The 27,470-nt window shown below is 32.3% G+C and overlaps 1 protein-coding gene across 1 annotated transcript in view; it reads right to left on the bottom strand.

The window, feature by feature from the left end:
* LOC126878465 (SAFB-like transcription modulator) overlaps positions 1 to 27,470 on the bottom strand; it is a 56,276-nt gene that overhangs the window by 9,131 nt on the left and 19,675 nt on the right. The window contains exons 4-10 of the mRNA XM_050641205.1: positions 19,143 to 19,158; positions 18,613 to 18,709; positions 15,161 to 15,425; positions 14,907 to 15,080; positions 12,288 to 12,386; positions 9,373 to 9,749; positions 5,571 to 5,908 (exon numbers count right to left, since the gene is read on the bottom strand). Of these exons, the coding sequence (XP_050497162.1) occupies positions 5,571 to 5,908; positions 9,373 to 9,749; positions 12,288 to 12,386; positions 14,907 to 15,080; positions 15,161 to 15,425; positions 18,613 to 18,709; positions 19,143 to 19,158 (1,366 nt within the window). The remainder of the gene's footprint in view (positions 1 to 5,570; positions 5,909 to 9,372; positions 9,750 to 12,287; positions 12,387 to 14,906; positions 15,081 to 15,160; positions 15,426 to 18,612; positions 18,710 to 19,142; positions 19,159 to 27,470) is intronic.

The raw sequence follows: 27,470 nt of genomic DNA on the forward strand, positions 1-27,470 counted from the left end.
ATTTGACAGACAGCCTGTAGAGTCAACGGAGACAGTAGCAGCAATGGTCACCAAAATAACCAACGAGGAAGTGGCTCAAGCGCTTCAAAAAATAAAGAAAGGAAAAGCGGTAGGACCAGATGATATTCCTGGGGAAGTATGGAGAGCATTGGGAGAGACAGGAACAAGGTGGCTAGCAGGTCTATTTAATAGAATTATGGAAGTTGGACAAATGCCAGACGAATGGAGAAGCAGTATACTGGTACCTGTTTACAAAAACAAGGGAGATATACAACAATGTACAAACTACAGGGCTATAAAACTGCTTAGCCACACCATGAAAATATGGGAAAGAGTAATTGATAGACGGATACGTGAAGAAACCGAAATATCCGAGAATCAATTTGGCTTTATGCAGGGTAGATCAACAACAGATGCAATTTTCATTATAAGGCAGTTGATGGAAAAATACAGGAGTAAAGAAACAAACGCTCATATGGTATTCATTGATCTTGAGAAAGCATATGATAGAGTTCCTCGAGAGATTCTGTGGTGGGCACTCAATAAGAAAGGAGTCCCTGGTGAATATGTAAAGATTGTGAGGGATATGTATGAGGGAGTAACGACTAGTGTTAGGACAGGTGTGGGAGAGACTGATAAATTTCATGTGAAAGTAGGATTGCATCAAGGTTCTGTGCTTAGTCCGTATTTATTCTCATTAGTTTTGGACCAGATAACAGCGAAAATACAGGGTAACATTCCATGGTGCTTAATGTATGCTGATGATGTCGTGTTAGTAGGAAATAGTGAAAGAGACTTAGAACAAAAACTGGAACAGTGGAGACAAGCTCTGGAGGAAAAAGGTTTAAAACTTAGTAGGACAAAAACAGAGTATTTGGAATGTTCATTTAAAGATGGAGCTACTACAAATAAAATGGTATCTTTGGACGGTGAAATGATTGTAAAAAGCAATAGTTTTAAGTACCTAGGATCGGTATTACAGAGTAATGGAGAAATAGATGGAGATGCATGCAGTAGAATTAGGGCTGGATGGATGAAGTGGAAAGAAGCGAGTGGTGTGTTGTGTGACAGAAAAATTCCAATGAAGCTGAAGGGAAAATTCTATAAAACAGCCATAAGACCAGCTATGATGTACGGAACTGAATGTTGGGCAGTGAAAAAGAAAGAGGAACAGCGAATGCATGTGGCGGAAATGAGAATGCTTAGATGGATGAGTGGAGTGACAAAGAAGGATAAAATTAGAAATGAGTATATTAGGGGAAGTCTAGGTGTGGCACCAATTGATGCCAAAATGAGAGAGCATAGGTTAAGATGGTTTGGTCATGTTCAACGTCGAGACGTTAACCACCCAATACGAAGAATAGCTGAAGTGCAGATTCCTGGAAGGAGTAGGAGAGGAAGACCAAAGAAGAGCTGGGGGGAGACGATAAGGCAGGACATGTTGGTAAAGGGGATTAACATTGATATGGCCCAAGATAGAATTGTGTGGAGAAATGCAATTAGGGAAGCCGACCCCGCATAGGGATAAGGCAAAGAGAGAATGATGAGAATATTTTAATACATCGTATTATTCGTATTTATTTATTTTATTCTTATGAAAGCATTTTTTTATCTCAATCTCGCCGTTGCATTTACAACTACTGTATTCAATTTGCATCATCGACGTGACGTGACTGGAGATGTGAGTTGGCATACCGATCGTGGGTATTATTATGGGTTTAACTGACAGTTGCCGTTTCACATCCACAGATTCAGTTTTTGATCACGTAACCTTAGGTTTTGTTTTATTTTTCTTATTTTGGTAGGAAATTCGGGACAATGATCAGCAGAAATACCATTTTTATGGAGAATTATCAGCATATAATACACTTAGCATCAAAATTAACGCACCACCTTAAAAATGGGATATTTTTGATGTCTCGTATTTCCTAAACCTGTTGTCTGATTTGAGTGATTCTTTTAGTATATTATAGTTTTATTCTTCAGGAATATCGATGTAATATTATTACTAAACAGGTAAGTGTCATTGTATACCGCAATATTCTAGCGTATATAAAATATTGAAATTAAAATTTAACTGTAGCCTTAGCTTTTTGATTCATTCGCTTATGTTGGATAATAAAAAAGTTAGGTACTTTAACAACTAGTTATGTTATTCATCAATACAGGGTGTTTCTAAATAAGTGTGACAAACTTTAAGGGGTAATTCTTGAAAAAATAATGACAGTTTGCTTTATAAACATAGTCCGCAAATGCTTAGTTTCCGAGATACGGGATGTTGAATTTTTTCTTAGAAACTGACGATGTATTTATTGCTCTAAAACCGGTTGAGATATGCAAATGAAATTTGGTAGGTTTTCGAAGAGGTGGTTATTGCTCATTTTTTGACATACAACTAAGAATTTCATATTCACCATTGGCGTGCATACTGGATGTATCTAAAATGTTTATACCCGTATGCACGCCAATGGTGAATATAAAATTCTTAATTGTATGTCAAAAAATGCGCAATAACCACCTCTTAAAACCTACCAAATTTCGTTTGAATATCTCAACCAGAGCAATAAATAAATCGTCAGTTTGTAAGAAAGAATTCAACATTCCGTATCTCGAAAACAAAGCATTTGCGGACATATGTTTATAAAGCAACGGTCATTATTTTTTCATGCAGAATTACCCCTTAAAGCTTGTCGCTCTTATTTAGAAACACCCTGTATTGATGAATAACATTGCTAGTTGTTAAAGTACCTAACTTTTTTATTATCTAACATAAGCGAATCAGTACAAAAACAGAATGTTAAGAAAACCTGAGGCTATAGTTGGGTTTTAATTTCAGTATTTTATAAATGGTAGAATATTCCATAGGGTGTGGCGTGGTGAACTTTGAGAACAAAAAACACATTATCATTGTTACACCCGGTATACAATGACACTTACCTCTTTAGCAATAATGTTATTACATCGATATTCTTGAAGAACAAAGCTATAATATACTAAAAAAATCGCAACAGGTTTAGGAAATACAAGACATCAAAAATGTCCCATTTTTAAGGTGGTGCGTTAATTTTGATGCTTAGTGTGTATTATGAACATTGATCAGTATAGATGAGTTTTGACGGATTTTTATTAGGTTAAATTCAATAAACTGTTATATTTCTTTAGGACTATTGTTTGTTGTATATGTATAGGTATAGGTTGTATATAGGTTTTAGGCATTTTATATTAAGTTTTATAGTTTATTTTGCAGATTAAGGAAAAATAAATGTGTGTATGTGTGGTTGGGATATTCACTGCGAAGCGAGACCTGTGGTTTCATTTGCATAATCATATTAGATGTTAATTCTTGCTTTAAAAATTCATATTTTTTATCATACCTCCTACAGGATGGATTTTGATATCTGATGGTTGTATTTTCGAGTTTTGGCCATGCAGAACTTTTCATAAAATTTCGTAAAATTGATAATAAAAAAGTTTACCATACGTGGCCAACTTAAGCAGACTGTATATTACTTCATTATAAATTTTGTTTAGGAATAATATTTGTTTCAAGGCCTTTCACCAAAACCGTTAAAATTAAATTGTTAACATAAAAATATGTAGCAAACAGACTTATGTGTATTATTAATAATTACCCCACTAAGCTCCTCATTTAAAAATCGAAAAATTACTGGCCACTGAAATGCTAAAAGAATTTACATCATATAAATCCATATCTGATTAATTAATAATTTACGTATCTAATATACTGTGAACAAAATGGAATTCGAAATTAGGTTAGGATATCCTGGTCAAGATTTAAACCAACACTTGATCAGCACTCCTAACTTTTGAGTTAAGGTACTAGTACACTTTAGAAGACCAAAAACAATCATTTTTTTCAAGAATTTTTGTCTCAGAACCTTTATTAAAAATGAAAATAAAACTTATTACATATTAATATTTAACTCTACAGAGTACAAAAAATGTATGCTGAAGATGTCGTGTTAGTAGGAAATAGTGAAAGAGACTTAGTTAGAACAAAAACTGGAACAGTGGAGACAAGCTCTGGAGGAAAAAGGTTTAAAACTTAGTAGGACAAAGACAGAGTATTTGCAATGTTCATTTAAAGATGGAGTTACTACAAATAGCATGATATCTTTGGATGGTGAACTGATTGTAAAAAGCAATAGTTTTAAGTACCTGGGATCGGTATTACAGAGTAATGGAGAAATAGACGGAGATGCATGCAGTAGAATTAGGGCTGGATGGATGAAGTGGAAGGAAGCGAGTGGTGTGCTGTGTGAAAGGAAAATTCCAATGAAGTTGAAGGGAAAATTCTATAAAACAGCCATAAGACCGGCTATGATGTACGGAACTGAATATTGGGCAGTGAAAAAGAAAGAGGAACAACGAATGCATGTGGCGGAAATGAGAATGCTTAGATGGATGAGTGGAGTGACAAAAAAGGATAAAATTAAAAATGAGTATATTAGTTATATTAGTCTCATTATATTAAAATGAGAGCATAGGTTGAGATGGTTTGGTCATGTTCAACGTCGAAACGCAAATCACCCAATACGAAGAATTGCTGAAGTGCAGATTCCTGGAAGGAGTAGGAGAGGAAGACCAAAGAAAACGTGGGGGGGGGGGGGGAGACAATTAGGCAGGACATGTTGGTAAAGGGGATTAATATTGATATGACTCAAGATAGAATTGTATGGAGAAATGCAATTAGGGAAGCTGACCCCGCATAGGGATAAGGCAAAGAGAATGATGAGAGAGTACAAAAAATATATCTTTTTTCATTTACGCACGTACACTAATATTGTAGAGGGCGCAAAAGTTGAGGCCTCGAAAAATGATGGCGGACATATTGGGATATCTGAAACAAAAAAAATCGTACTGCATTTGAAAAAGGAAGGTTTCTTACGTGACAATTTACCACAATTTGACCAAAAAATAAAAAATAAAATTTTTTAACCATGAAAAACTGAATAAAAACCGGCGATATTTTCACAAAATTTTTTCAAATTTCGTTAAAATCTTTTTTTTGCGGAATTTTTCACTGTGGTAAATAGTCACGTAAGAAACCTTCCTTTTTCAAATGCCGTACGATTTTTTTGTTTCAGAGATCCCAATCCTGAGATTAACTGTCCGCCATCGGAACTACTTTTTTTCGAGGCATCGATTTTGGCGCCCTCTACAATATTAGTGTACGTGCATAAATGAAAGAAGATATATTTTTTGTATTCTCTAAGAGTTAGATATTAATATGTAAAAAGTTTTATGTTCATTGTTAATAAAGGTTCTGAGAAAAAAAATCTTGAAAAAATGATTATTTTTGGTCTTCTAAATAAAATTTTGTCGGTTAACCACAACCCAGCTATTAACCTTATATTGTGAAAGACACATTTCAGGGTAACCACTGGTTATATAACACAAGATAACTTTACTTTGTGAAACCAGCCGTAACATGTGAAAGTGTTAGTAAAGTGTAACTTTATAATCAAATTCAAATTTAGAAATGCAAGTATTAATTTATTATAAGAAGAGGTTATGATTAGAACATTAAAAGTAAATATATTCCTTACCTCTAGATGGTCCAGATGGCATATCTAATTTCATATTAACTGGTCTTCTCTCCTCTCTTCCAGATCTGAAATGTGGGCTACGCTCCCTGCCTGTATCTCTGTTAGGGGCTTCAAACCGCGCCTCTTTTGATCTTGGATGCCCAACAGCTCTAGCATCTCTGCTTTCATATGAATCAGCCACCTGTCTACCCATTATAGGAGGACGTCCAATATCATATTCCCTACGTTTTTCAGGATAAAGTGAATCTCGCTTTGGCACAGAGTATTTTACACTTTTCGTGTAAAGTTCCTTTGAACGACTACTGAAGCTTTGTGGACTGGCTTCCCTGGTTTTTAGACTGCAAGAAAAACATTGTGAAATATTAGAATATACAGGGTGTTAGTATGAAAAATTTTAAGGGCTAATTCTACATGAAAAATTAATACCAGTTTGCTCTATAAACATATGTCCGCAAATGCTTAGTTTCGGAGATACGGGGTGTTAAATTTTTATTTCAAACTGCCAATTTATTTATTGCTTTAAGACCAGTTGAGCTACGAAAATGAAATCTGGTGAGTTTTAGGAGGTAGTTATTACGAATTTTTTGACATACAATTTAGAATTTTGTATTCATCATTGGCGCGCCTACGGGCAATGGTCTGAATTTTTTTAAAGAAAAAAATAGTATGCCACTGAGATATTTCGAATTAAAAATTATTTTTAAATTCCACGTCTAATTTATGATAAAAAACGTTTCTTGCCTATTTTCATATGATGCACCGTTTTTATGCAGAAAAATAAAACATCTTGGCGCGTATTTTTCATTTCTTAATACATCATCAAGAACTATCCAATATAATAATACTAAACTAGAACAGTAACAAAAAATATTACTAATAAGATTTCAACTAGGTGCAAAGCTACAAGAAATGTTTAAAATGATCTCCTTTACAGATAACAGAAGAATTTTATATTCATCATTGGCGCGCGTACAGGCAATGGTCTGAATTTTTTGAAGAAAAAAATAGTACGCCACTGAGATATCGACACCCCCATCGAACAAGGTTGTAACTCGCACACGTCAAGATAAACGACATAGTTTAATTCTCAATAGTTTGGCTAATAAGAAGTTGTATTTTAAGTTACGTATGCCATTTTACTCCATTTTAGCTTGAAGAAGGCAGTAACACTGGATACTCCCTATGTAAAATATTTACTTTCTTTATACTTGACGATTTACAAGGTTTTTAAATGAGTTACAACTTTGTTGTACGTATGTTTAATTTATAACGTATTCCAACATATGGTGCATCTCGTAAGTCAAATTATCGAAATAAAAGTAAAAACGGATTTACGGAGTTTTTTTCCTTTTTGGTAGTTGCGGTGGACAAAATAAGTATCGAATAGTGTTTGCTATGTACTTCTATGTAGTGAAAAAGTTTAATATTAACATTACACATATATTTTTAGAAATAGCACATTCACAAAACGAGGGTGATTCAATGCATGCCCTTATGGAAAAACAGAAAAAACATCGAGTCGTATATGCTCCACACCAACGGATAACCATGATACGATATGCCAAAGCCTCAGGCAAGCCTAAATCCGTAAATGAAATAAATCAGAAGCAAATTTTAAATTTTAACCCATTTAAGGGCACACATGTTAATTTTGAAGTAGATATTAATAGTAAAAGAGTAAAGTAATAAAGTAAAATAGTTTAAAATTAAATATTTACAGATACGCAATAAAAATGCGAAAAATTTGAGATATTTTATACCATGATTTTTTCATAGTGATAGAAGTTGTGTTGAATATTACTGTTATTGTAAAATTTATAATTTCCAATTAAAATTGTGTAAACTGTGAGTTGATATTTTGTTTAAATATACCATAAAAACTAATTTTCTTCTAGCTATATTGCAAATAACTCAAAATATACAACCTTTTAATAGTTAAACGGGAAAAATAATTAAAACGGAGAGTGTAAAATGGTTGTTAGGCGAGTTACAACCTTTTTCTACGAATACTCATGTTTAATCTCAAGGTTGTATCTCAGTCAAACTCAAGATTCTCAATAGCTAATAAAATTACAAAGCATACATCTCACAGTAATCCCTTATTATGTTATAAATATCAGATTACATTAGTGTAAAAGGGTCTAATAATTTCGCTACAAATTTTAAAAATTCTTGTTTTCGTTTTTTGCCTCTCCTGTAAAATCGCTAAAAATGAGTTACAATCTTGTTCGATGGCGGTGTCAATATGTCAAACTAAAAATCATTTTTGAATTCCTCGTTCAATTTACGACAAAAAATCTTTCTTTCCATTTTTTCATACGAGGCGCCGTTTTTATACAAAAAAATATACACCGTAACGCTTACCAAGTATTTGAGTTAGTTTCCATATGCATAGAAAAATACTTTGTAAACGTTAAGATGTTTAATTTTTTTGCATAAAAACGGCGCCGCATATGAAAAAAAGGCAAAAGATTTTTTGTCGTCAATTGAACGAGGAATTCAAAAAATTCAGACCATTACCCGTACGCGCGGCAATGATGAATATAAAATTCTTCTGTTACCTGTAAAGGAGATCATTTTATTTCTTGTAGCTTTGCACCTAGTTGAAATGGTATTAGTAATATTTTCTGTTATTGTTCTAGTTTAGTTTTATTATATTGGATAGTTCTTGATGATGTATTAAGAAATGAAAAATATGCGCCAAGATGTTTTATTTTTCTGCATAAAAACGGTGCACCATATGAAAAAAAGGCAAGAAAGGGTTTTTATCATAAATTAGACGTGGAATTTAAAAATAATTTCTAATTCGAAATATCTCAGTGGCGTACTATTTTTTTCTTTAAAATAATTCAGACCATTGCCCGCAGGCGCGCCAATAATGAATACAAAATTCTTAATTATGTCATAAAATTCGTAATAACTACCTCCTAAAACTCACCAAATTTCATTTTCATAGCTCAACTGGTCTTAGAGCAATAAATAAATTGGCAGTTTGAAATAAAAATTTCAACACCCCGTATCTCCGAAACTAAGCATTTGCGGACATATGTTTATAGATCAAACTGGCATTAATTTTTCATGTAGAATTAGCCCTTAAAATTTTTTATACTTATTTACTAACACCCTGTAAATACGTGTAAAAGAACGACTTTCAGACCAAAATTGAAATTGATTGTACAGATCTATTTCTCATGAATATTTGCAATCAGAGGATTTCTAAATTAACCCATTATGGCCAAAGCTTCGAAAATGAAATATTTTATTACAATTTTTTTAATACATATTTTTGTATAATTGTTTAATTTTTTGTTTTGAGGGTAACAATAGATAAGTTCTAGGGTATAGTTTGAATATTTAATCGATATTTGGTAAAAAAATAATGTTGATAAAATTTAACAAAAACCCTTAAAATAAAAGAGTTGGGCAAAAGTCTTTTAGAGCCACACTTATGAACTGTATATTTAAAGAACTGGGGGATCATTACAACATAGAATAACCTTTGGAAGAACCGAATTCACGACAACCAAAAAGAAAAGAAAGGTGCCATATTTGCACAAGGAAGAAAAATTGCATGTATCGAAGCAAATGTTCTAAATGTAATAATCTAAATATGTTATTGCTAAGAATGTCTTCAAAATGATAACATCTTAAAATATTACCTCTTTTATATTATCATTTTAACAATAATTTTGTATAAGTATGCAAAAAAAACACTGGGGCGATAATTCGCCCTAGTACTAGGTGTTTTAAAATTGGCTTGGTATTAGGAAGGTTACATACTAGTCATCATTTAATTGCATACCTTGGAGGTGGAGGCGGCTCATTGAAATGTCTATCATATGCTGGTCTCTTCCTTTCAAATTCTTCCCGACGAAAAGGTGCAGACCTTTTACTAACTCTTCTGTCCATATCCTTTTCGTACATATTTGTCATGTCATACTCCATTTTTTTTTGCTTCTCCCAATGTGCTTCCCGTTCAATCCTTGCCAATGCTACTTTTTCACGCGCAATTCGCTCTTTTTCGACTTCCAGTTTTTTCTTCTCTCTCTCGAGTCTGCGAGCTTCTATTTGTTGTCTTCTTTCAACTTCTCTATTACGTGAAGCTTCTTCTCGTCTACGTCTAATTTCGTCACGAAGTATTCTTTCTTTTTCACGTAATCTTTGTCTATCACGTTCTTCCTAAAATTACAAACACATTTAAAATTAAATGAATCTTAACGCGCAAAGAGAATGGGGACGATTTAATGATTTCTCTTAATTATGAATGACAACTGTCTACAAAAAAAAAACAAATTATGCTACTAAAATTGAATGTACATATAAAACGAAAATCTGAGGAGAAAAATGAAAAAATCTAATGTTTTGATGATCCCCTTCTCACTAGAAGAACTCTTGAACATTATACCAAGATGGAAAAATTCAATTGCAGGACTGGATAGTATTCCTTTTGTAATCTGACAAAATTTGTCCATTTCCTCCTTAACAAGACTACAGACTACTAAATTCTTCATGGATCAACAAAAAGCTACCAACATTATGGACAGAAAATATCATACCAATGAAAAAACAGGACAAGCCATGCACTAATCCGGACTTATATCGCCCTATTTTATTTATATGTAAAACAAGCAAACTGACGGAAAAACTCAAAGACTCATGTGGTAACAGTAGAAACACAATATTATAGATTCAAGTCAGTCCAGATTCAGACCATTTCGCAGCACCGCTCATACATTAGTAATGCTGCAAACACAAATCACAGCCACCTTACTCAAAAAGCATGATGTAACATTAAGAACCAACATACTGGCCAGACTAAGTGAACATAACATTAAATGAAATGTTTTTTTTTTGTTTGAAAGTTTGTCCTTTTGTTTAAAAGTACTTTCATGGGTGCCCAGAACCAACTATTCAAACATATTGAGGACAGCCACACTTCCATAGCACATTAACACCATTAATATGCCGAGTTATGTTTTGTGATCAGTTCAAACTTAGTACGAAGGTGCTTGGAATCACTAAACAAACTAAAAATTTTAAATTCTAAGCATCCCGAATTTGTGAAGCGAATCAGACAGTACCTTAACTAAATATCTTGTGCTTCCTGAAATTCGTCAGGAGAGTACCAAGCAAAAGAATGGATGAATGAAAGAATAATAGTTTACTTCTAAAGCAGTAAATGCGTTTACACCTTTGACTACATATAACAAATGTCAAATGCAACAAAGTATGTATATTGAAAAAAAAAAAGTTATTAATAGCTATGGTACAAATAAACTTTCGTGCATAGAAATCGGCCCGTTTAAAAATTTGGTCATTTTTGATGTCTCGTATTTCCTAAACCTGTTGGCTGATTTAATGTGATTTTTTAAACATGTTATAGGCTGATTCTTGAACAATATCTCTGTAATAATATTGTGCTAAACAGATAAATTTTTATTGTATACCGGGTGTATGAATCAAACTGTTTTTTTTTTTCTCAAAGTTCGCATCACCCTGTGGAATATTCTAGCATTTATAAAATACTGAAATTAAAACCCAAATACAGCTTCAGGTTTTTTTAATATCCTGTTTTTTGAATCATTCGTTTATGTTGGATAATAAAAAAGTTAGGTATTTTAACAACTAGACATGTTCTTCATCAATACAGAGTGTTTCTAAATAAGTGCGACAAACTGTAAGGGGGTAATTCTGCATGAAAAAATAATGAAAGTTTGCTTTATAAACGTATGTTTGCAAATGTCTGGTTTCCGAGATACGGGATGTTGAATTTTTTCTTACAAACTGACGATTTATTTATTGTTTTAAAACCGGTTCAGATATGCAAATGAAATTTGGTGGGTTTTAAGACGTAGTTATTGCACATTTTTTGACATACAATTAAGAATTTAATATTCACCATTAGCGCGCATACGAGTAATATCACTGATCAAATTACGCGTATGCACGCTAATGGTGAATATAAAATTCTTAATTTTATGTCAAAAAATCGGCAATAACTATCTCTTAAAATTACCAAATTTCATTTGCATAATATCTCAACCGGTATTAGAGCAGTAAATTAATCGTCAGTTTGTAAGAAAAAATTCAACATCCCGTATCTCGAAAACGAAACATTTGGAAACATACGTTTATAAAGCAAACATTATTTTACAAGTCATTATTTTTTCATGCAGAATTACCCCTTGAAAGTTTGTCGCACTTATTTAGAAACACCGTGTATTGATGAAGAATATGTCTAGTTGTTAAATACCTAACTTCTTTTATTATTCAACCTAAACAACTGAATCAAAAAACAGAATATTAAGAAAACCTGAAGCTATAGTTGGGTTTTAATTTCAGTATTTTATAAATGCTAGAATATTCCACAGGGTGATGCGAACTTTGAGAAAAAAAAAACAGTTTGATTCGTACACCCGGTATACAATAAAAATTTACCTGTTTAGCAACAATATTCAACAGCGATATTGTTAAACAATCTGGCTATAACATATTAAAAAAATCACTTAAATCGGATAACGGGTTTAGGAAATAGGAGACATCAAAAATGACCAAATTTTAAGCGGGCCGATTTCTATGCACGTAAGTTAACTTAAAAATTCTAATAAAGTCAAAATCGTAAATCATAACATGTTTTCTAATTTTGGAACTACATAATTATTTCTTAGTACTCTATTATTAGTACTTCATTTTTTTTTGTAAATGAAAAATACTTACACGAATTTTATCGAAAGTTAAAACATCCCGTTCATGGCGAACCCTGGAATGCGGACGAACTGAAAGCTTATCCCTCGAATCTCTTCTGCCTCTGGATCTCTATTGTATAAAAGATAATTCACTTGAAATAATTATAGTCATAAAATATAAATGATTAATATTATTATTTAAACACCTTGGTTTTTATTTAACCTATTAACCGCCAAGGTATGAAATATGTAAATTTTTTATAAAAATTCGATTAGGCTTAGTTATTTATGATCTTTTAAAAACAAATTTTAATATATTTTTGTTTAAGTTACAGGGTAGCGGGTAGGGTGTTCTTAATGTTTCGTTTTCGCATCAACGGCGGAATCTGTTAAGAAATTAATGAAATACACTTTTATGGATTATGAGATTTATTTCAAAATTAAAAGTATAAAAGTAGTAAAACTAAATAAAATATTTCTAAAAAAACTATAAAACTTAATATTACAATGTATGAAAGCTGTCAAAACATGCAGGGTGTAAATGTACATTGCACTTTTGGTGCACATATTATTATGGTTATGATTATGGTACATCGGGACAGGGCCCACTTGTGAGCCATTCAGATACTTAGACCTCCTGCGGCGGGTCCATTGTATCGCCCTATATTACGGACCAGGTCCGGGCTTTTCTGGAGCCCAAGCTGCACCGGGCTCCCATGTCTGTCAGAAGAATCTGCAGAATCTGAGCTCCTCCTGCTGATGCCACCCCCAGAAACCTTATGGCCTCACAGAAAGCCACAAGTCTCTTAAAAGACAACTCCCTCGTCTGACTCGGCTGTATAGATGCCGATCCCAGGATCTGTCACCTGGGTCAAGAAGAAGATGCAGATATTGTAAAAGCCAAACCATATATGTGTCAAAAGTGCAATGTACATTTTCACTCTGCATGTTTTGACCAGCTTCCATAAATTGGAATATTAAGTTTTATAGTTTTTTAGAAATAGTTTATTTAGTTTTACTACTTTTGTACTTATAATTTTGAAATAAATCTCATAATCCATAAAAGTTTATTTCATTAATTTCTTAACAGATTCCGCCATTGATGCGAAAACGCAACATTAAGTTTTAACGCATGTAACTTTTTTTTGGTAAAATTATTAATTTTTTTTGTTTGGTTATTGCTTATAGTTTATACTGTATAAAAATCATGTAAACCATTATATTATTATTAGCGTTGTTCTGAAGCTATTTCCTTGTGGCATTTTTATGATTAATTATTTATATGGGAAATAAGCCACAATTAAAATGAAAAAATAATTTTATTAACGTTTCGACGCCCAAATCGGGTGCCGTTGTCAAAATACAAAATATTATTATTATTAAATAATAAAATTATTTTTTCATTTTAATTGTGGCTTATTTCCCATATAAATAATTAATTATTATTAGCAAAGTGAAAATTGTATAAGATTATACAGGGTGTTTGGTAAAGAATTGGCCATAGCTTAACCTCATGTTCCTGAGGTTAAAATAGGCCGATTTAAGCTAACTTACCTTAGTACAAAGTTTATAATAACACTAAATGAAATTTGGTATGAGGGGTTTTTTTGGGTCGAGAAAACTAAATTCCCTACCAAAAATTATGTATTGCCCAGAGGGCGCCACATACGCCTTTCAGCACTCATTTATTACGTTCAATTTTTTTATCCCTCACTCTGTATAATTTTGACATTAAAATTTTTATTCTTCTATTAGTTTTACTTAAAAAAGGTATACTTCTTTCATCTCCCTAAACTCAACCGTTTTCGAGATAAACGCATTTTAAATCTGCGATACACCATCATTTTTAGCATAATATCATTGTAGTTCCACCCGAAAAATAACTTAAAACCATAATAATTGTGCCAGTTCTCAAATGTCATTGCATCGCAAATTCCGTTTGAAGAAATTTGCGATACATTTTGGATAATTTTATGGTTTTAAGTTATTTTTCGGGTGTGACTACAATGATATTATGCTAAAAATGATGGTAAAAATTAAAATTAAAAATAACACCTTTATAAATTCTAAATTGAATAAATTTATTCTATAAAATTAATCCTTTAAGAATTAAAACACATAAAACATTTTCTAAGAAAATAATACTTAGTTATCAAAAAAAAAAAATCCTTTAAAAATGTTGCTTTTCGCATCAATGGCGCTTAATGGGTTAATTTTCTGTTTAATTAACACTTTCAGCTCCGAGTCAATATCAGATATTTGGATGCCTCAGAAGTCGAACGGTGTAAGTCACATTCTCCCTAAAAATGACTTATGAGATATAACACTTATTATTATTTCCTTGTTTGTATTTATGAACATGTTACCCATATTATAATAAATAAAGAGAGTTTATTTGTTTTTAATAACTACTTACATTTCTGCAACTATTGTCAGAAACATCTTAGTATCTCATTTTAAACACTTATTGACTTACACCGATTGGCTTCTGAGGAATTGATTTATCTCATGTGTCACTTTTATACAGTCATTGGAAAATTGTTGAAATGTAAACACGGTAGCCGTGTCGGAGGCACCTGATTGATAACAATGTGAACACGGGAGCCGTATCGGCGGACTTGAAAGTGTTAATAATACCTTAAATACATACCGCTCTATCTGCTTCACTTCTACCAACAGGTGTTTCAGAATCGGTCTTTTTACCTTCACCTTTTTTCTCAGATTTATCATCTTTTTTAGGATTCTTTACTTTTGGCTGGGTGTCTTTTGAACTAGTTTGTGATTTCTCATTCTTTTTCAACTGAACCGCTCTGACCAAATCATACTAAAAACAGAAACTAATTTTTATGTTGTTCATATTAACATGGCACTTAGTCACTTAGTTGAATATTTTATTATACTTACTTTCTCAATCTTGATCATTTGACCTTTTAACTCTGTATTGTTTAATTTTTCGATGACATTTTCAACATCTTCTACAGAACCCATGGTTACGTAACCAAAGCAACAAGACCCTGGGAATCTTGCGTTGACGACAATTTTGGCTCCTGTTACTCTACCACAAGCAGATAGAGCTTGTTTTAAATCACTTGCCCGAGTGTTTTCAGCAAGATTGCTAATCCAAACGACCGTGGGATTACTTTTTGACCCAAGCTTCTTCTCATTTTTGCTATAAATGAAAATTGTTTTAAAATATACATTTAAATTTTAGATACTGAGATAATCCATTGTAAGCTACTCGTAAAGAATATGGTAAATGTGGTATTTTATTTTCCTCAAAATCCTTTTTACTACTGTAACTTCCTATCCATAATGAGTATCTTATATATAGGTATATATAAAAAAGAAACAATAAAAAATAACATCTCATACATATACTGTAAATCACGATTTCTTTAATTGGATTATCAAAGCTCTCCCAATTTCCATTTTAAAAACACTTCTAAATGATGCATATATCTGATATCTTCTAGTTAAACTTGTATTGCTATGGAACCATCAAAATTCTTCATGTTATTGTTATATAGGTATACTCTACTAATACTTCAGTCATTAACTTGTATGACGATCACGATTTCAAAAATTAACCATTCCAACATTCCTCAGGTTTCCCAGTCTTCTAGCATTCTTGCGTATTTTGAAAATAGAGCAACCACACGTGGTCTTACAGGATATTTACTTTGACTTTCACCTTTCCTGGTATTGCTACTCCATTTCGTCAAAAGGTCAACTAAAAAAATACAATACTTTTCTGTTGTATCCTTGATTCTTTCTTGATTTTCATCTCTCATATTAACGCGTTTGTCCTAAAGGTTACCGAAATAAATAACACTTATCTTTGAAAAACATCTCAAAAGCTTCTATGGTCCTCTTTGAAGAGTCGAACACTGAATAAAGACTTATTTAGTGGTATTTTCAAATTTCTGTTAATAGAGCCTCCATATGTTCGGCTTCTTATATATACCTTCTAGTATTAGTTGGACTTCAAGTTTCACAAATTGGCTTTATTTTTTTCGGTTGGTTTTAGTTGATATTAGCACAAAATACTGTTTCTCTTGTTTTCCCGCAGTTATTTGGTCTTGAGAATTCTTTAATGCAGACGTTTTCAACCCAGTCTAAAACCTGGCTTAATATTATAAATTAGTGAAATTTCGAAATTAATATATCTGTTGGGATATACTCTTTGCCAACACATTTTACCATAGAAGTAGAAACTTCATAAAACAACAGAACTCTATTGAATTGATATCAAATACACATTAAAAATTGTATTCAAATCAGTTTAGATAAGTACTGTATTAATAATGATTTTATAAATAAAATCCCCAATATTCTTAAATTTCAGCTGTTAATCATTTTTGGCATATCTTAAACTCATACTCAAAGGAGTTTTACAATTCACACTACATAAAACAAAGTATTATATGACCATTCAAGCCGAAGAGAATCAGTAGAGCAACAAACTATGAAATAGTGAAGAAACAAATTATTTTTGCTTATGAATTTCCAGCAGAACAGTCAGACTAGACCATCTTAAGAAAACAAAAATTTTATTTAAAAAAAGTATCAACTTTTTTTGAGCTTTATTAAAGCCATTATTCCTTATATTGACATCATAACAACAGTGATATTGTAGGTTTTGGGGAGATGGATCATTATAGAAAACTGTATTATTATAAACATTGTAGTAGTTTTAGAAAATATTTAAGAAACAATTATAAACATGGATAAATCTAAATTATAACTCAACCAATAGATACTGAACTGGTTTTATAACTGGTTTTTAATGTGTACTAAAACTACAGTATTCAAAAAATATCTTTGAAGTGATACACCTTGCTACCCTAGACACGACAAAAATTTGGGTTTATAATAAATAACTTAAATACAATACTTGTTAATGGCAGAAACATAAATAAAAAAAGAAGATGATTTCACATTGCAAATAGAAGTAGCAAATACCTCCCTGGGTGTACACTGTACAATTAGATGAAAACAGACATTGGGAACGGGACATGCTAGAATAGCAAAAGGAAACAAAAAGCAGTGCGATCAATAGTGAAATTCAAATATGTCTCAAGAAAAACAAAAATTAGAATTTACAAAAAGTTGTCTACAAGCCTACATCTACATGTGCATGAAAAACATGAGTGCTTAAAAAATCAGAAAAAGACCTTTTAGAAAGATGAGAGAGAAAAATTAAAAAGAAATATATGGAGGTGTGAAAATAAAAAATAATGGTCAATGGAGAAGAACGAAAAAATAAAAAAGTTAAGAATTATATAACGAAACCAAAAATAATGACAGTAATTAAAGCACAGAGAATATATATTCAGACTGGTTGAATAATTGGAAAAGTAAAGAATGCCGAAAATTGTACTCGCACAAAAGCCAATACAAAAAATAAATTAAAGATAGACCAAGACAGAGATGAAAGGATAGTTTATATGAAGGCCTACAAAAAATATTGGATAGTTTATATGAAGGCCTACAAAAAATATTGAGAATTGGAAATCAATGGAAGAAAGCGGTGAAAAAATGTATGTAAAGCCTATGAGAAATATTAAATGTATTTTATATAATTAAAATATATAATATAAATAGTAATTGTAATGGTAAATACATTCCCTACGCACAGCTATTAATATCTGCATACCTATCGCAAGCAAAATATTTGATTTTTTAAGATGTTATGTATAATAATTGCAAAATGATGTAAATATTTTTTTATTTGAAATAATATAGATGTATGTTTTATGAAGTTTCAGTTTACAATGTATTATCATATGCCAGTAAAAATACTGACAAAGATGAATAACTGACATAATTACAGCTGAAATAGCCTTAAAATCCCATGAAGAATTAGTTCATGGTATTGTTACCTTACCGAAATTTCATATTATTTTTCTTTTGATATATTATTAAGTAGAGACTCATCATCATGCTGCCTTTTAAAAACGTCTATGTATTTTCTTAAAGCTATTTTAATTGCCTTGCAATTTTTTCTTGTATTTACTGCTGTCTTCTAAAATTGCTGCTGATATCCAATGATTCTTGCACAACTATATCTGGAATTGCTGTGTAGGTATGACTAGGTGGATCGCTAACTCAAAAACCAACATCTTTACACTACTAATTTCAAACCTGGAAGTTGAAAAAACCCTCTGATGCTGGATAGATTATTTCCAAGTTGTTTCAGGACCATGGGGAAGGCGCAATTTTCAGATGTCCTCTTCTTGAAGATGGTCTTCCTCTTCTTGAAGATGGTCTTCAGCAAGCAATAGTTAGGTGTTTATATTCTGCTTCTAACCAGGCAGCATTTGATGAGTTCCTTAAAAAAAATGTTGAAAACCAACCTATCCCGAGCTCTATTTTCACTATTCTCTCCATTGGTTGTTCCTGAAGATGCTTGTCCTGATGATGACTGGTTACTATCTTCTCTTTTCTTCTTATCTACAGAAGAAATGAAAAGTCGTTGACATTTATTAAGAACAATGCTCACAAATATTTAACCAATTCGATTTCTAGCAGTTGTACAGTTGTATTTGAAAAAAATAATTGCATTAAACAATAAGCAATCCTCTGTTATCACTGCCCTTAAATCTAATCAAACACTACATTTGACCCAAATCTAAACTCAACATTTTGTTTTAAAGAAACCAACTGCATACACAATACAGATGTCTTTCCAATAAAGAATGCGCTTTTCAACATGACAATTTCTTAATTTCAAGGTATATTTCTTCATCTTGAAAAAACTGATACTTTTTTACTTCTAGTATTGTAAAGACATTTAGATATTCAAAATCTTGAGATTTGTGCACGTATATGCATTTGGTTTTTGTCCGCTTCAAGTAATAAAAAAACATCAAAAAAATATACATACCTGCATTATTTGCTCCCTAAAATAAAACAAAAAATGTAGTATTTAATTTTAAATGGAAAAGTAAAAACATACATACTAACTTATTTCATTTAAAGAATTTATACCGGGTGGTGAATCGTAAAACGGGCCATAGGAAACTCAATGTAAAATTCTAAACTGTTGAATTCCTGCTTCCCTAATTATTTTACATCAAAACTCATGAGAAAATATTTGTAGAGGATTGAAATCTGTATTAAAAACAAAAGTTAAAATTGTTCTACGATTTAAACACACTCCAAAATTTTGAAAAATATAATACATTTGCCACAGTAAATGTATTATGGTATGTGTGTAAAAGTTAGGCCAAACGTTACTATTTAACTGACTATGCACACTATTGACTGAACAAAACATCTTTATAATTAATACTTTCTCCTCAACTAAGGGTACCTTATTAATATTAATATGTTTAATTCGTAGAACAATTTTAACACTTGTTTTCAATACAGATTTTTTTCTCTACAAATAATTTCTCATGTCTTTTGATGTAAAATAATTAGGGAAGCAGGAATTCAACAGTTTATAATTTTACATTGAGTTTCTTATGGCGAGTTTTCTAATTTACCACCCTGTATATTCTCCCCCATCATACACACAGAATGTGACTAATTTAAAGTACACACTTTGGCAAAAAATATATTATGTTAATCACAAAGTTAATCAATATTTTTAATAAATGACATGTTGAGTGTTGATGACATAAACAGATTTAATGTTCTGAACTGAAGCTTATTTACTGATAATACCTATTGAGGCACATAGAATCCAAGCATAAAAAAATAATATGCAAAATAAAGGACCCGTTGATTGTCAATGATAAATGTGCTGATTTTATTATCAAAGAAACTAATGCCTATGCCATTGAAATTAGCAGTGCAACAGATGCAGAAAACAAAATTAGAAGTTTGATTGAAATACCAAAATCAAAAATTATGTATGTTTATACAGGGTGTTTCAAAAAGGTATGTCATAAATTAAATCACGTATTCCGGGGACAAAAATAAATTGGTTGAATCCAACTTACCTTAGTACAAAAGTGTTCACAAAAAAAGTTACAGCCCTTTGAAGTTACAAAATGAAAATCGATTTTTTTTTTCATATATCGAAATTTCTTAGGAGATTTTTCATTGAAAATGGACATGTGGCATTTTTATGACAGCAACATCTTAAAAAAAATTAAAGTGAAATTTGTGCACCCCATAAAAATTTCATGGGGGTTTTGCTCCCTTAAACCCCCCCAAACTTTTTACGTTCCAATTAAATTATTATTGTGGCACCATTAGTTAAACACAATGTTTTTAAAACCTTTTTGCCTCTTAGTACTTTTTCGATAGGCCAGTGTTTATCGAGATATTTTAAATATTTGTCGAATCCACCACATATTTGTATATGGTTAAGTACCTATGATATACCTGTTAATAATCTGAAAATTTATTTATAATTTACATTTTTAGGTATATTTTGAAGAAGCCAAATATCGATAAAAGGTGACATCAAAAGAAGCCAAATATCGATAAAAGGCGACATCAAAAAAGACTAAGAGGTAAAACACTGTGTTTACCTAATGGTACCACAATAATAGTTTAATTGGAACATACACGAACATTTGGGGGGTTTAAAGGAACAAAACTCCCATAGAATTTTTATGTAAACATATTAAAAAAGAAGACGCATTTCGATAAAAATTGGCTTATGGAAAAAACACTAAGAGGCAAAAACGTTTTAAAAACGTTGTTTAACTAATGGTACCACAATAATGAATTAATTGGAACGTACACAAAAGTTTGGGGGGGTCTGAGGGAACAAAACCCTCATAAAACTTTTATGGGGTGGACAAATTTCACTATAATTTTGTTTTAAGATGTTCCTGCCATAAGAATCATACATGTCCATCTTCAATAAAAAGTCTCCAATAGTTTTCGATATATTGAAAAAAATCAATTTTCATTTTGTAACTTCAAAGGGCTGTAACTTTTTTGTGTACACTTTTGTACTAAGGTAAGTTGGATTCAATCAATTTATTTTTGTCCCCGGAATGCATGATTTAATTTATGACATACCTTTTTGAAACACCCTGTATAACATCTTCCAATGGTGAATCTTCGCCTACTGTAATTTCTGCTTTCAATATATGAGATCAGAGGCACTCTCAAGGTTCATACATTCAGCAAATTATGAGAATCTATTACCATTTTGCTCTCATCTGCATTTCATCTTAAACTCTTAGAAATCTAACACCATCTATCAACTACATGACAAGCCCCATCCAAGTATGTATAGTCTAGCGAAATCTGAGATGATATTTCATTGCAACTTTTGGAAGTTTAAAGATCGTCCTTCGAGTTTTTCATCCAAAAAGTTCTGGTCTTCTTTTTGTATTTTCTGTCATGTCATCACCCATGCCTCACATCTCAATAACACACTGTGGGTCTAATGATAGTTTTGGGGCACAATATTTTAGTCAGTGCTTTGATGCCCTTAATTATCCTTATACCCTTTCTTCTTCTGTTCCCTCTGTTTTTAATTTAAGAAATGTATGTGAACCTGTTGCTTCAACCCACTGCCTTCCAATGTTTTTCCTTAATATTACCTAATTAATATTTTGTGCCTCATTTTTTGTGGATGACTAAGAAGCTTATAGAACTATTTAGACATCTTAACAAACACTAAAATTATGGGCAATTTTGTATCGCTACAAATTTTTTTTATATAGGAAAAATGGATAAGGATGTATAAGCTTGGATTAGTACTTATCTTATTGACAATGTTCCATAATTACATTTTAGGAAATTGTAACATAATTTCGTCGCATCCTAACAACAATGTCGGAACTGGAAAAAAGCAATTTTTGGTTTTTTTTTTTTTATTTAAAACGCTTAGAAAGTGTCATTAATTAAAATGTCAAAAGCAAATTTGTGAAAATCCCAACAGTTTTCGTTTTTTTTCCTCAACAACGTGATATCTGCTATTACTCTTGGTTCAATAATGTCGGTTGTCTACACGCTACGTTGTGGCTGGAAGCGCGCGCATTATCTTCCTCGTGGGTGGTGTTGTATATACCAGTAGCGACATTGTTAAGCGGACGTGAGCACGTGGTTAGTGTATGAGTGAGTTTAGTTAGTTTTTCTATAAAAAAGCCAAACGAATCAACCAAAAGAATAAGTACTTATACATATTGAACATTTTCTTTAAAAATGGGGCCAAAAAGAGGAAAATATCTATTGGAGCTGGCTTTAAACAGTGCCATACATGAAAAGATGGCAAGTAATTTGGACAAAGTAGCAGACAATCAAGGTTTGTTAATGACTTTTTTATATAATTATACATTATTTTAAGCAAATAAAGTGTTGTTATTTTTAATGTAATATAATTTAAAACTGTTTTTAAAATAAAACAAAAGTATTACAGTAATGTAAACAACAACGTCGGATTTGCCACATCCGACCATGTTGAACAGAAAAGATATTTATGCAATGCCTCGTGAATTTTAACAATGTTTTTAAACGTAAGATGTTTATTATTGCTTATCCACGAGGAAAAATTTCCTGTAGTTGGCTGTATACCATTACAAAAACATAAAATCCTTTATAAAAGGTATCTTACTTACTTAGTCCTAAGCCTTTCTACCTTTAGGTGTAAGGCTGGTGGAGTTGAGTTTGGCATTGTAGTCTCCATGCTTTCCGATCTTGCGCTAGGTTTCTTGCACTTTCCAATGTCAATCCCTTCTTCTCGACTTCTTTCCTGATTTCATCTACCCACATAACTCTTGGTCTCCCTCTTTTGTTTTTCCCCTGCACTCTCGTTTCGAACACTCGTTTTGTTAGCCTCTCGTTCGACATTCTACACACGTGCCCGAACCATCTAAGTTGTCCTTCTACTATTTTTTCATTGATTGGTTCTAGTTTTAGGTTTTGTCTAATTGTTTCGTTTCGTATTTTGTCTGTCCTTTTTCTGTTTGCTATTTTCCTCAGGAACCTCATTTCCATAGCATTGACTCTGGATTTTTGTCTCCCCGTCAATGTCCATGTCTCGCTGCTATACATGATTGTTGGTCTAACTACTGATTTAACGACTGCCGTTTTTACTTTTTCCGGTATCCCTTTTTTCCCAAAAAATGTTGTTTTCATAGTGTTAAATAAGCTTCCTGTTCGTCCCATTCTCTCGTTTATTTCCATGTCTTGTTTACCATTTGATTCGATTATTACTCCTAGGTATTTAAAATATTCCACTTGCTCTAGTTGTTTCCCGTCTAATTCTATTGCGTGTGTCTTCCTCGTATTTGAAATTATCATTGTTTTTGTTTTCTCTGTATTAATTTTCATATTTATGTTTGATAGTTCTTCTTCTAGGATTTCAAGATTGTTCTGTAAGTCTTCTCTGTTTTCTGCTATCAATACCATGTCGTCTGCAAATAGTAGCTCCGATAGTTGAGTCTGTTTCATTTGCCAGTATCCTAATGTTAGTTTTCTCATTCTTCTCTTGGCTTTCTTTATCGCTTCATCCAGTACCACTGAGAATAGCAGTGGACTCAGCACGCATCCCTGTTTGACGCCTTGACTTGTAGAAAATTCTCTGGATTCCTCGTTATTGGTTCTTACTGTATTTGTATTATTTTTGTACATATCCTTTATTACTTCTATTATGTGTCTGTCGACTCCCCTTTCTGTTAGTGTCTTCCAAACGTCCTTTCTTCGGATTCTGTCAAACGCCTTTTCCAGGTCAATGAAGCACATATGTATCTCTCTATTTTTCTTGATTACCTTCTCACTTACTTGTCTTAATGTGAATATTAGGTCTTGCGTGCTTCTGTCCTTCCTGAATCCACACTGTGTGTCTTCCATAGTTGTTTCTATTTGTGTTTTTATTCTTGTCTCTAGTATTCTTGCTAATACCTTCCCAGGGATACTTGATATGGTGATACCTCGGTAATTATTACAGTTTCTCTTGTCTCCCTTTTTGTGTATTGGTAATATAATGTCTTTCTTCCAGTCCTTTGGTAATTCTGCTCTATTTATGATATCATTCATTAGTTCTTTCATGCTATCCATTCCCTCTGTCCCCATGAATTTTATCATTTCCGGGGTGATATGATCCTTGCCTGGTGCTTTGCCCAGTTTTACTCTTTCTATTGCTTTCTCTAATTCCTCTCTTGTTATGGATTCCACTTGTTGTTCTTCATTCCTTTCTTGTATCTCCCCTATGTTGTCCTTGTCTACATGAGTTAGCTCTTTGAAATGTTCTCTCCATCTTTCCATTATTTGTTTTTCTTCTGTTAGTACGTTTCCATTCTTGTCTTTTATATTCGGCATCGTGTGCTCTTTCTTTTGTCTGAGTTGTTTTAATGCGCCGTAGAAGAGTTTTTGGTTTTCCCTATAATTTTTTGTCATTTTTTGTCCAAATATCTCCCATGACCTTTCCTTTCCTGCTTTCACCGCTATTTTAACCTCTTTCCTTTTTTCTTTATATGCTTCGTAATCTTCCGGGTGTTTTGTGCTTAGGTATCTTTTCCATTTGTCTTTTTTGTTCTTTATTTTCTCTCGTATTTCTTCCGTCCACCATTCTGTTCTCCTCATGTTAGTGTTTGCTATTTTTGCTTTCCCGCAAGTTTCCTCAGCTGCTTTGATTATGCTGGTTTTTAGATATTCCCATTTTTTTTCTATATTTGTATTTTTTGCCCTACCTTTCAAAGTATTATCTAATTTTTCTTGGAATTTCTTCTTATATATTTCCTCTTTTAATTTGTAACTTTTTATTTTTTCATTTACTACCTTTCTTCTCTTTTCTTCTTTTTCCTCTGTTGTTCTCATTCTCATTATTACTAGATGGTGGTCACTGCCAATCTCCGAGCCTCTTTTCACTTTCGTATCCTGTACTCTTTTCCATTTGTTGCTGCTTACCAAAAAGTAATCTATGATTGATTTTTCGTTTCTGCTGTCTTGTACTCTCGTGTATTTGTGTACTTCTTTATGTTTAAATTTTGTATTTGTTATAACTAGTTTATTCTCCATACATATTTCTATTATTCTTTCACCATTTCTGTTTAGCATTTCTTCTCCTTCTTTTCCCATGCACTCCTCTATTCCGCTGTTGTTGTTTCCGACTCTACCGTTTAGATCTCCCATTACAATTATGTTTTCTTCCCCATTATCAATTTGCATTTGGAGCTCCTCGAAAAATTTATCTTTCTCTTCCTTTCTTGCATCTTCATTTACTCCGTAGGCTGTTATTATTGTCCATATTTCTTCGTCCATCAGTTTAATTTTCACCGATAATATTCTCTGGTTAACATATGTTTCTTCTATAACGTGTTGTAGTCTATTCGGTGCAATTATTATCCCGACTCCTTCTTTTGCTCTCTCTTTTGTATCCGCTCCTACCCAAAGTAACCAATATCCTTTGTGTATTTTCTTAAGACCTTTTCCTTTCATCTTCGTTTCTGTTATTCCTAGTATTTCTATTTTTTGTCTTATCATATCTTCTACCAGTTCTTCCTCTTTTCCATTGATGCTTCTCACATTCCATGTTCCCATTTTTATCTCTCCTTTTTTCTGCAATCTAGCTTTCCCCTTTTTCCTATTTTCATCCTTGTTTACCTTTGCATCATCTTTTTCCCTATCGCTTTTCCCATTCATTGCCTTGGTTGTCATTGTTGTGGGTCCGGTCTCATTATTTTCTTTTAGTTTTTTGAAGTCCCTTCCCCGATATTTCTGTGAGTTAGTATAAGTTTCTCTTTATTATGGTCCCATTTCCACTCCTTTCCATTAATCTCCAGTTTCATATATCCTATCTTCGTAGTATTACCTTTGTCTTTTTCTTCTTTTGCCATTTTCCTAATTTTTGCTTGTATTTCCCTTTCCTTTCTTGTTAAATCTGATTCTATATACACCTTTTGTCCCTGTAGATTTTTCAGTTTTCCTTTGTTTTTTAGTACACTCATCTTATCCGTTAGGTTTTCCATTTCTGCTACAAAGATTTGGTCGCCGATCTTCACCGCTCCTCTCAGTCTGACCTCTAATTTCAGATTTCTTCCTATGAAGTGTTCTACTGACTCCTTTACAGGCTTTCCGTCGGTAGCATCTAGTGTTAGGCCTTTTAATACTATATTATTTCTCCGTCTATCTTTTTCCAATTGTTCTATTCTATTGTTTGCCATTTTTAAACCTTCTTCCAATTTTTCGTTTTTTTCTTTCAGCTCCTTAATATATTCCATCGTTTCTTTTTGGTCTTTCCGTATGGTTCTTATTTCTGCCATCATTTCATCATTTTTCCACATAACTTCCCGCATCATTTTTATCATCTCTTCATTTGTGTCGTTGCTTTTATTCGGTGTTCGTCTCGTCAGGTTACTCTTTTCAAAATATAATTTATCTTCTTTATATTTTTTCTTCTTAGATTCTTCGTCGCCACTATCAGATAGTTCTTCATTCTTTCTATAGGTTTCCTTTCGGATTGTTCCTGTTCCGCCACTGGCCATTTTAAATTAAATGTTAACCTCAGCACTAATATAAATATTATTATTATACACTTACAAGTTTATTTTTATTTCGCACAAGAACGCTTTTTAAGTTTAACGATTATCGATAACGATAGGTCTTTTAAAAAACCGGTGTTTTTATTGTGATAGGTTTCGAATTCGAAATTACCTTATCGCCAATACACCTGCCACACGACCTCTCGCCTCGCTTGCCAAACTCGAACTCTATATCACTCTATATCTATAGTCTGTATGGACTTGCTTCCATACAGTCATGATGTGAACTTGTCAGATAGAGCTCATTGATACCTCGGGCGAAAAACATTGGATATCTTAATCATCCATGTTATAATTCACATCTTAGTCATATGTTCCGATGACGGATCAATTGTAAAGGGTTTTTACCCTGTTATTTTTACTTTGGTGGCTTGCATGTAGATTCTAAGATTGCACTGATGATGATCGGTCAACCGATTGAAAACTAGTTCTGTCTTTGATGTAGCCCTGTATAGGGATTTTAATAAATATACCTTTTATAAAGGATTTTATGTATTATTGCTTAGTTATTTTTAAGTAAAAGTATTATGTGACAGATACTACTAATTTAATTGAAAAACAAAATATGCTTATTGTCGTAACTGACACATCCGACTTTATTGAAAGCACTTTAATTTTGATACTTTGTTGTATGTGGTAAATCCAACATTGTTAAATGCTTAAAAAACATGCTACATTGTTGAACGTGTAAAAAGTAATTTGTAAATGTTGCAGCTTGTTATTTGTTAATTTTTAAAGTCTTAGATAAACCCACATCT

Source organism: Diabrotica virgifera, chromosome 10 (genome assembly GCF_917563875.1).
Source record: "Diabrotica virgifera virgifera chromosome 10, PGI_DIABVI_V3a".
In the NCBI taxonomy this organism is placed as follows: Eukaryota; Metazoa; Arthropoda; class Insecta; order Coleoptera; family Chrysomelidae; genus Diabrotica; species Diabrotica virgifera.